Source organism: Sinohyriopsis cumingii, unplaced genomic scaffold (assembly GCF_028554795.1).
Source record: "Sinohyriopsis cumingii isolate HCF-2022 unplaced genomic scaffold, ASM2855479v2 utg000160l, whole genome shotgun sequence".
NCBI lineage: Eukaryota > Metazoa > Mollusca > Bivalvia > Unionida > Unionidae > Sinohyriopsis > Sinohyriopsis cumingii.
Genome location: NW_028315873.1, coordinates 10,383,783 through 10,395,896, shown reverse-complemented (window position 1 = coordinate 10,395,896; position 12,114 = coordinate 10,383,783). Strand labels below are relative to the sequence as shown.

Here is a 12,114-nt window from a genome sequence, read left to right as displayed (position 1 = left end):
CCCACATTTGCTGACAAACACGTAATTTTACATTCCAACACACGTCGTTTGACTCTAAATTTATGATCAGTATGTCCACTTCTAAAAGACAAGGTAATTGCTCTATTTGTCAGGAGAAAGTACATTTGATGCCCCAAATGTAGACAACGTCAAAGCAAAGAAGCGATAAGAGAAAATAGAGATAAAGGTCGAGACACATATTATCTTTGTCAGGGGAAAGGACATTGATCTTCAGAGTGATCTAACAAAAAGAGAACAGGCAAAGGAGGTCTTTAAAAGATAACATCCACGTCAAGACATTTCAGAAATCCAGACGATGAGAAGAAACTAAAGAGAACAAATAGCCTATACCTCTGAAGAATTTCAAAAATAGAGACAGACAGTGAAAGAGGTACGTGGAATTTGTGGCATGTAATCATTTCTCCGCATGACGTAATTTTAATACAAATGTACATTATTTCGTTCGATAGACTTACCATCTCCTGTGGGCTTCGGCCCGTCCATGTCTGAAAAATATTGCATATATATATATATATATATATATATATATATATATATATATATATATATATATATATAAAGAGGGAGAGGGGATCTCCTTCTAAATATAGATGATCAGAGTTAAATACTTATATATATATATATATATATATATATATATATATATATATATATATATATATATATATATATATATATATCATCCTTTATGAAATACGTAACACTTTAAGGTGATATTAGCTCGTATTAATCATTAAACCATTTCATAACATTTGATCTATCAGAAATCAAACACATTTGTAATACAATTTAAAGGTTTTGATGTGGAATAGATGGCATCGGAATGAATAGGAATTCCTTGAAATAACCGATGTGTAGGTTTTAAACTTACTGAATGGGAAGAAAATCTTTAGATCAATGTTCGTGAGACATTGTCATTCATGCATTCTAGAATTGAACCTTGACAGGAATACCATTTGCCTTACGGTATTATATAAGTCAGCCTGTCGAAATGTTGACTAAACCTTGCTGTGGAAAGTAAACAAATGCATCAACAAGATGAAAATACTGTGCCGCCTTAGTCATATTACTTGGCACGAAGATGCGAATATGATGGCTTAATATAACATTCTGTAAACACGCACATTTATAATATAATTTTATGTGGCCGTGTGGAATAGATGGCATAAGGTTGAAAAAGAATTACTTGATCTTCCTCTAAGCCTCTGCGGGAGTACCGTCCCATAACATACTGATGAGTAATTTAATTGCTCTACAAGTTTCTGGATCCACGATCAGTGCTTTAAAGATTTATTAACAATAATTCGCAGATCAAACTGGTTTTATGATCTTAGTTTTTAGTTGTTACGTTTGAAATATTATGTTTGTTTTTTTTATAACTCCTTGTGTTATTACCGGGTAATTTCACTCTCAGAGTGGTAGATTAGCTTTCCTTTCAGAAAGATACTTACAATTTACTACCTATGGAGCAGGAACGAACAAAAAATAAAAAGACTTACAAATTTCGCATTGGACCAAAAAAGGAAATGTATTGTATTTTTATTATTACTTTGAGTAGGTAAGAATTCATACCCAAACAATAAGCCTCTGGGCAACCCTGCGTTGGTCGCAGCTCATAAACGAACCTATTTCCACAGTTGATCATTCTTATAGTTTCATTGTATTCACAATCGCTCGAGTCGGTCTTCAAACAGATAATTTTAGAAAATGGTGGTCCCACATTTGTAGGTTTGGTATCTGGAACATAATGGAATGTTAGACAGTCATACACAAAAATAAAGCAGTCTTTTGTTTCTGCCTGTTAAGATTACATTTTACCTAAAGGCCCATGTGCCGAAGATAATGATATTTTTCGATCAGGTACGTAATCTATTTGTGTTTTTTTATGTTCAATTATTGCACTCGCAAAGATTGTTAAAATAGCGTCTTAGAGCAATTGTGGTGAAGAATGTAAAATAATGACCGAAATCTTGCGTCTACTAATTTTATCACGAAATTGGGCAATACAATACAGTACGAAATATCCCTTACCTATATACATAAGAAATCATCGGTAACGTAGCAAAAATCAGTAGAAATGCAAATTCTACAAATAGAAATACAACGTTTAACGCAAAACGGGAGTGGCAAAGACATATTCTAGTTCAATATATCATCAACATTTGCAGGATAGAATGACACTGCCATAAAGAATACTTAAGGCTCGTGCGTATAATAATAATAATAATAATAATAATAATAATATACATTTATACAGCTTAAACACGTTCGTCCTAAAAACAATTGTATAAATCTGTACATGATCACGCAAACTCTAAATGTTCAAAATTATTTTCATTGACACCTAAAGAATATAAAAATATAGCTTTATGCACATTTCTTTCCAATTTAAAGCTTGAAGACCTCAAGAAATAAATTGCGAAATTAACGAACCATTCATCCACCAAATATAGACCGTTCCGCATGAAGACGGAGGGGATGTGGCAATAAATAGGTTCATGACGCTGTACCATCCACTACTTAAGAATCTGTCACATAGAGGAGTTTCAGAGGGTCCAAGTGTGTAACCTGATAGACGTCGATGTAGTGACTTTAATTCTTTTGCATGAGTGCATGGATTGTCACCGGGCCAAAATATAAGTGCTGAAAAAAAAGGTAACTAAACGAAGGAAACAAAGACAAGTTGTGCCTTTCACGGTGCAGATATAAGATCTTTTGCAAATAGTTTATATTCGTTTTTACTATATAAATCTAGAAGTATTAATACTCCTTGCAGATGATAAAATGTATTGATAATTGTAAATAAGCTATTAATTAGTGTCACACTCATATGGACATCAGGACCTCCTTGATTCAACTTGAGTAACTACATTTATAATTTGAAAATAACTGTGACGATTCAAAAGGCTTAAGACTGTACACTTCAAGTAAGATTTCTATGTCAGACGTACCATATACTAGTCTCACTTTTAAGTACAATTCTAAGACGCATTCGCCATATAAAGCAATGAGTTAGTAAACATATTATTTGCAGTTTGTTTATTCCGCTAAGGTGTCAGTGATGCAAGTTGAGTATTGAAATGTAAGCATGGTGTTAGAAATTTATTTATTTCTCTAGATTACCAATTTCAATTTTAGAACTATCAACAAATTGATTAAGCAATGCAAAAGCAATCCAAGAAATGCACATAAGTTTGCAGACATGACCACAATGGTATCAGTATGCAAGGATCTGAAAACGATAGATTAATTGTCCTACGAATACATTTTAAAGTCATTAAGGTAATACAAGTGAAACTCAAACGTCCTAAGGAGGGAAAATGTATACATTGTGGACATTTTAGTTCTTGTTAGTTCTGATAATAGTTATGATTGTCTCTCATTTAATACTGATATACTTGTATTGGAAGCAATGCAAAGCAACCTTAGTCGTCATCATCATCATTATCATCAGTATCATCATCATCAGTTTAAGACGGCATATATATATATATATATATATATATATATATATATATATATATATATATATATATCATTGTACATATAGGTAATCTATGACGACAGTCTGTATGCGCATGCATATTTCGCGTTTTTAACAGTACCTTCCCGTCACCAATAACATGATAATTTTTTCAAAAGTATTTTCAACTTTTTAACGTATAACTTTATCAATACAAATTATCGACAAGAGGACACTTACTCGCTTCTTTTTATTTGCCAAACACAACTTTTACGTACCTGGGATTCTTTGGAGACATAAAAGCCCTGAAAGATAAACATGCATATATATTTATATATATATATATATATATATATATATATATATATACAATTGATCTAAAATCTCGGATTAAAACTAAGATATGTAACGTAAATAGCATATTTTTCATTCTTCAAAGACTATAAATTTTTGAATATATACTGTTCTCTGTTTCTTGACTTGCAACAGACGAATCATAACAAATATTGATCTAAGTGAGCGGCGACACTGTTATCTTACTGCATAGTTAATAAAGTGTGCGTATTTATCACGTCTGTAGATAATATTTACCCAAAATTAGCCACCAGATAGGGTATCTCTCGTCCATGACGTTTGTCTCTCTCGTTGTTTCCTCTGGCTTACTATGACAAGTCGATATTTCAGTCCTCTTATATGCCCCGGCTGTTGAGCATTCAGGATGTAAATTGTTGAAATTGCCTCTTTGCATTAGTTACGTCGTGTATGATACAGGATACATATATGCCAGTGTCAGTGCGCACGCACTCAACTCGCACAGACCTACACATGTTAATTTAACATGATGTCAGTAATATGTTCATCCTTTATCCATCAAGGTGTTTTCGCATCAATTATATATATATATATATATATATATATATATATATATATATATATATATATATCCCTCGAGGTGCTTTCGCAGAATCAAAAAAAAAAAAAAACAGGGATACCCCTGTAAAACACAAACGACCCACTGGAAGCTACTAGCAGCTTTCTCAATTACTCACATTGTCATTTATTGTTTTAAAGGTTATCCTTGCTGACATAAATCCATAAACGAAAGAGGAAACAAAAGGAAAAGATAATCAAGCAATATTATTTATTTATTTGTATTAATAGTATTAGTAGTAGTAATTAGTAGTAGAAGTAGTAGTAAATATGGTTATATTATGTAGCTCGAAAGAGATGGTTCTATTGTCAATAAGTATTGTTGCAAACCTGGTAATTCGTGTAAAATTTCAGTTAAAACTCAGCTTTCTTTGCTTATAATGTTCTAACAGGTATATATTTGTGGAGCAATAATAACCACTATCATCATGAGTATTGTCAGTATCACCATTATTGGGATCATAATATACAACAAAGTATGTATTGTCATAATATCAAGAATAGAAATGATTAGTAACGTAAATAAATTACAGATTAGTATCATTAACAGTGCAGTTGTTGAAGTCGATGTTTGATTTCTCGTATTGGCTTGATAGTAGATGCAGAAGGAACAGAAATTCTAGATTATTGTATATTTAGATGCAGCTAATAAGCTAGAGTTCTAACCGTTGTTATTGTCAATTTAAGTAATGGAAAACTGGAGGGATGAGGCTAATGTTGCATCAATTTGCTAAGTCACAGAATATTAACGTTTTTACTAGACCATGAGAACTTTTGGTTTTAGCAGGAGACAAAAGCCTGTTGATGGGGGAGACGGAATATGGTTGTGGTTGGCAAAAGGTCTGTCATAAAGACGTGTGGGCGGCTAAGTCTGTTAAAGGTTATCTTGTATTCCACTTCGCAAAAACAAGAATGCAACAAAGGTCATGACTAAACCCCGACAAGGGCGACCGGATGCTGCGGGGACCACAGTCCACGAAACAGCCATCAAGATCAGCAGTTTATTTATATTATGCTACCATTGAATACATTGGAATAAAACATAACAGTGACGACTTGCGCAAACATGTCTTAATGTCATCAAGACATGAGTTTATTGAACATGCAGATATGCTCGGATATCATAGCAAAGGCTTAGGCTGAACCCTTGCCTGCATTTTTTGATGAAATATACGATGTCTTCTGACTGCCTCAGGGATATGATCGCACTTATCTCCGCGTCACTTAGGGATAGCGACAAATGACCCGCCTTGGTTGGATTCTGCACACAATTCGTGAGGGTCATGTAGATATTCGTCTCACACAAACTGAAAGTAACCATATTTTCAGACTGCGTCGCAACCCGAAGTAATCTTGCTGTTCTGCCAGCCAGAGAGAGGAACACTCGCGCAAGTAACACGAATTTCAGAGGGATTTCGAGAACGAAAGCGGCCACGATAGCAAGCACTCCAACACCAGCAAAACATACGCATATGGCTACGAGGCTGCATGAAGGCATAACCTTTCAGTTATTTCAGTTGCACTTCGCACGTTCGCGAAATGATATAGTGTTGATCTGGTTCCCTCGCTATCCACGCTAAAGAAAACGCGTAGACGCAGACTGTAATTTAAATAAGATGAGGTCTAACATATTTGGTTAAGACTGTTAAAGTATCAAAATGAGTTAAAACGTTTGTGCAATTGATGAAGTGCTCAGTTGCAACGAGACATGTCCTTATAGCCATATATTGGGGAACCACTTGTTATCCCACAGCAACTATTGTATTTGCCTTCATATCCATTAGCGCAGTCCAATCGCAATGAAGAAGTGTAAATATTTGGTAAATGTATGGTTTGGCTGTACGGATTGGGGACCGACTCATTTTCCAAATTCCACGAATCTGTTAGTGTTCATATTGAGGGGACCCCAAATAACTTCCCTTCTTAAAGACACCATAGAAAGAACAGTTCGTCAAAAAGGTACGAGCGTCCCCAACCATATCGGTCACAAATTAATATTCTAAAATTTCAATGAAAAGCATTTAACATATTTCAGGAAGCCAATTTCAAATTTGAAATTATTATAATATGTACAGCGTACAGATAAGAGGCGTATAAATTATATATATGTAACATTAACTGTGATAGAAGTGTTTACAGAGTAAACACAAGCAAAACTTTAGCAGGCAAGCACACAGAGTAAACTAGGAGACGTTCAATTATTTGATTACGGGGTTGTAAATTGTCGTCTTCAAAACTATGTGTCACTCATATTCATTATTCGTTCTTTCGTTAACAGAGCCAAAACATTCGCAACATATCAGTACGTCAGTTTCTAAAGAAATCACAATTTCACTGCTTCTATTACAAATAGTAGAAGAAGAAAAAATTACACGTTTCCTTTTTTTTTTAATATAAAAATGATGCAAGTAAATGACAATGTTCCTTTTGGATCTTTCAACATTTGGTATATCCATTATATTATTAATATATTATTCTAAAGTCTTTTCTATAGTAATCATCATAGTAGATTCTTTAACCCCAGTCTCGGAGTGGTAATGTCATCGACTTCAGGTTTTGAATTATTTCTGGACTTTTACTGAGTTTTATTCAGAACTTTAAATTGCTAGGACTTGTGTTTGTCATTCTTGGATTATTTTGGGATTTAATTCGCAATACTGTAAGATCTTTTTTCTCATTTTAACTTTTTATTCAAAGAAAATAAATTATGTGACAAATTTTACAAAGCTTGTTGTCTTTTACTCTTTTATATTACTTATTTGAAGAGCATCGACTCGTAAAGGAAAACTGGGTGCTCTGCCATGGGATACGAATTTTGCTAAAATATTTAAGAACACTTTGTTTTTGATATTTTGATTCACATTGTATTTTAATATTCTAAATCCCAATTATTATTTCACGCTTCAGAACTCTTCAGCGAAATATCATTTAAAGTAAAGAGCATTGTTTTGAACCCCCTCCCCCCCCAGTAGTGCCTATAATGTTTTTAATTAAAATCACAGCTAAAAAAGTTGGAATTAGCGTTAAGATAGGTTCAGTTTTAGTTAGAAATGATGAAGGTGCCAAAAGAGGGAGCAGAGAGAAACACAATGGCGGAAAGAACAAGAGGAAAGAAACATAGAGAAAAAAGAAACAATGGAATTTCAAATTAAATTAAAAGACTTAGAGTTGGAAGTGGAAAACACTCCCCCACTTTTGATGGTTTAAGAAATATCAAATAAGTATCCTCTTTTATCGAAAAAGAAGTACATCAATATTTTGTTCATTTTGAGAAAATTGCTTAAAATTTGAGATGGCCAAGATAGTACGGGACCAACTCATTACAATTTGTACTTACTGGCAAAGCTCGCAAAATTTACATGTCGCTGTCACTACAGCAGAGTGCTGATTATTATGTGGATAGGAAATATATGTTCAAGGGTTATGAGTTGGTACCCGATGTGCATCGACAAGGGTTTAGGAATTCTAGAATATCAACTGACTAGAACTATGTTGAATTTGCATGGGAAAAAGCACGACAATTTGAAATGTGGTGCTCTTCCAAAAAGGTTAATAATGATTTCGAAAATCTCAAACAGCTCGTATTAGTTGAGGAGTTCAAAAATTGCTTCATATTGACGTTAAGAGTTATCTTAATGAGCATAATGTCGAATCTTTAAAAATGCTGCTTGTTCTGCTAACGAGTATTCCTTAGCTCATACGGTTTCATTTGTTAGAAGGTCTTCCAAGCAGCAATCTTCTGTTCAAAGCGTATTTCAACCTAATACGAGCCCTTTTCAACATCAATCTAGCACAACTTTTAGAAATTAATTTTCTGATAAGATTGATCTGAAGTCCTTATCTCTTCCTACGTGTACTTGTTGCAAGAAGAAAGGACACGTAATTTCTCATTGCTACAAACTGAATAACAAGCATCAGAATCAAGACAGACCTATTCCAAATGCTCTTATTTCTAAAAGGGCAGGGTCACGGTCATGTACTGAATGTAATACAGTTGTTAGGGACAATGATGAGTTATGAACCATTTATGACGAAGGATTCTTTATCACTCATGATTGATTCATCAAATCTTATCCCTATTAAAATGTTAAAGGACATGGGAGCTCTTAGAGTCTTTTAGTGTCAGGTACTTTGGCTTTTACTGTGAATTCTTCGTCTAATCAGAGTTATCTTATGCAGGGAGTAGGGTGCGGCTTTGTTAATGTTCCTCTCAATTGTGTAAATTTGTCATCAGACAGTCTGACGACCCGTGACAGTCGGAGCAGTGTTCCTTTACGCATTGATGGAATTAATTTAGTTCTAGGCAGTGACGCAGCTGGAGATAAGTTTGTGCTTACTCCACTTGTAATTGAACAAAAGTCCTGATTTATACCAAGCTTATACAGTTACCAGAGTAATGGGAAAGACAGCTTGCGATAATTATGTTGATCAGGAAAGTATTTCTTTAGCTGACACCTGAATTGGTCAAGCTTTTGATGAGGTCACTTTCACTCCTTGTTTGGATCAATCAAAATGTTTTGATCGCAGTGATCCTCTTTTAACTACTCATTCTCTTTATTTTAATCAGGGTGACAAATGACAATCACTTGTCGTCGAATAGGAAAATGTACCTGGTATTTCCTGTTTGTTTGAAAGGGCCATCAGTGAAATTGAAGCTACAGATGTACCTGTTTGTTATTTCATTAAAAATGGGATTCTTATGACAAGCTGGAGACCACCCGAGGTACCTACTGGTTACGAATGGTCAGTGAACTGTCAAGGTGTTGTTCCAAAGTCGTACAAACAGGAAATTCCTAGTTTTGTCCATGACACTCGTTTCGCTGGTCATTTGGAGATTATTAAGATTTATCACAAGATTTCAAATCACTTCTATTGGCCAAAAATTGAAGTGATGTCCGTAAATAATGCAGATTTTGTCAAACTTGTCACATGGTAGAAAACTCAGTCTGAAGATACATAAGGCTCATCTGCAACCTATTATTGCATTTGACGAACCACTTAGCAGAATCACGGTAGACTGTGTTGATCCTTTACCTAACCCCAAGTCAGATAACCAGTACTCGCTGACCATAATGTCGCCTTCCCAAATCTGTGCAATCTGATCAAGGGTCAAATTGTATGTCTGGAATATTACAGCTATGTATGAATTAGGCAGAAAGTTTTAATAAAACTTAAAAAATATGATTCGGTCATATTGTTTTGATATAGGTAAATATTAGGATGAAATCATTCATTTACTATTGTTCGCTGTTAGAGAATGAGTTGAAGAATCTTTCGGATTCAGTCACTTAGAACTAGTTTTTGTACATGCTGAGCGTGGACCACTGAAGTTGTTAAAATAAAAAACTTCTTTCTAATGAAGATGCTGAAATGAATCTTCTCGATTATGTTTTAAATTTTAGGTACAAGTTGTCAAGGCTTGTGAGGGCGCAAGAACTATCTGCAATCTATTCAGTCATAACTGTAATTAAGGTATGATAAAATACAAATTATATGTGATAGAGATCTGGCTCTACAGTATGCTCCTTCTTTTCATTTTTGCAGCAACAAGAAAGGAAGGAACTAAAACAGTTATTGCTTGAATATGAGCTCTTATTTACAGATGTCCCTACAAGAACAAACGAAATCTACTATGACTTTGAAATTGTAAATTCCATACCTGTGAAATAACAACCATGCAGGATGAAACCTCTCAAACAGGACTGCTTAATAAAGGAAATTCAGTATTTGCTGGAAAATGATTTCATAGAGCCGAGTAAACATATATTTCTGTGATTTAACAAAAGACTGGTGACGCATCAACACTTTAATAGCTACCACAGCCACTTCAGTCTTGGGATTCTTTCTGGACTTTTACTGAATTTTATTCAAGACTTTAAATTACTAGGATTTGTGACTGCCATTTTTTGATTATCTAGGGATTTAATTTGCAAAAATAATTTACTTTTTTTAAAGAGCATAGACTCGTAACAACATATTTTAGAGAAACTTTAATGAATCTTACTTTTCCTGTATTTCTATCATCACGGGTGACTGGCGTTTACAAAAATGCAAGGAGTAGCAGGTAAAATTCGTGGATTGCAATACTTTGAAGCGATCTGGTATTTCCTAAACCGCTTAAGTGAAAAATGTTGAAATTGCTTCAATAACCTTAAAGCCATTAGTTATTTAATTTTATATATGTTACTTTCTTAGTTTCACTATCATATCCAAGAAATGTGTACTAGATGATCATTTTTATCAAATAAGTGCGACAGTAGCCTCTTCACGTCACGGATATGATTAACATGTGGATTATGCGGAATTAATCGGGCACCTTAGCTGTATAAGATCCATATGTTCAAACAGAACTTTATAAGAGTATCCTTTACAGGTAAACAGAGAGGCAAATTACCCTAATAAAATTGTATTGGGCATAAAAAGGAGTAAACACCTAATTACACTTTCGATTAATATCTAAGGCATATTCTTCTACATGTCCAACGGACTACCGATTGAGAAGGAGATATATAGACCCAGAAACTGTCCATCGCTTCAACAGCTCAGAGTTTGGAAATTGTAACTGTTCTTATGGTAACGCAACATAAACGCAGATGACCGAGCTCAGATATCGACCTCTGTGTAAATACGACGCAACATATATTTCAATGTGTCGTTTAATGTCGCAACTAATCTCTTACAAATAGTATTATACTGTCTCTCGCAATTGGTGAGAATTTATTTTATCACTCTTAATTTACTAGAAAGTCTGATGGAATTAAAAACAAATACTTGTATAATTAGTGCACTTGACATTAGTCACACTTGGTCGTAAAAGAGCAAATTAGATTCTACATGCACAAAACAGAGACAGACATGGGATAGCAAATGACTTTTTAGCCAACACTTTCTTATAGTTGCCTTAGTAGGCGCATTGGCGTATGTTCACAACACTTTTCATGCAAATATATTGTGGATTTTGTAGCTTTATACATAGTTTTTAAGAATTGATATATGACAATTTGATTCGTCTGAAGACGTTAGAAAAAGAGGTTAGCTGTCATATGGGCACGCATCAGTATATGGTCGGTGCGACACACTGGCATGGTGATGTGAAAGGTGGCAACTTTTCCTTAATATATTTGGGCTCTGACGCTTTAGTATCTGTTCGCAGTCGGAATGCTGAATGCATTATATGCCCATAAGGAGATGCTATATTCATACATACATAAATACATACATACATACATACAAGTGATCAAACGTTCCTGAGACGTGCCAAGAAGTAAAAGAAACCAAGAGCCAACGACGACAATTTTCGGTGCTACCTTATACGAATTTCAGAGAAATTTACATTATTTTGTAATTTAGATTTATTTTATTTCGGAATTCTTTCTATCCCTGCAATTTTGATTTTATGTAGTCAAACCAATAAACCTTCACAATGTCAACTAAAGTAGAAAATTATATTTTAAATCCAACCCAAAAACGGTTAGAGGCCTTGAAATAGAACGAATTTCTCCAGTTTTCCGAAAAATATAATCTTTTAGAGACAAATATATCTTTGCTAAAACAATAAATACAGATATATTGGTTCAACGTTTGATAGAAAAGAATATTTTGGATAAAGTCGGAACCTTGCTCTAACTTGAAAGTTTAAATATAATATAAGAACGAAAAGGAACTAAGGAAACTGTAACTACAAATGAAAAAGGATGAAC

The 12,114-nt window shown here is 34.1% G+C and overlaps 1 protein-coding gene across 1 annotated transcript in view; it reads right to left on the bottom strand.

The window, feature by feature from the left end:
• Window positions 1–12,114, bottom strand: part of LOC149774763 (von Willebrand factor D and EGF domain-containing protein-like) — a 193,871-nt gene that overhangs the window by 77,968 nt on the left and 103,789 nt on the right. The window contains exons 2-3 of the mRNA XM_089945001.1: window positions 2,542–2,664; window positions 1,571–1,758 (exon numbers count right to left, since the gene is read on the bottom strand). Coding sequence (XP_089801127.1) covers window positions 1,571–1,758; window positions 2,542–2,664 — 311 coding nt within the window. The remainder of the gene's footprint in view (window positions 1–1,570; window positions 1,759–2,541; window positions 2,665–12,114) is intronic.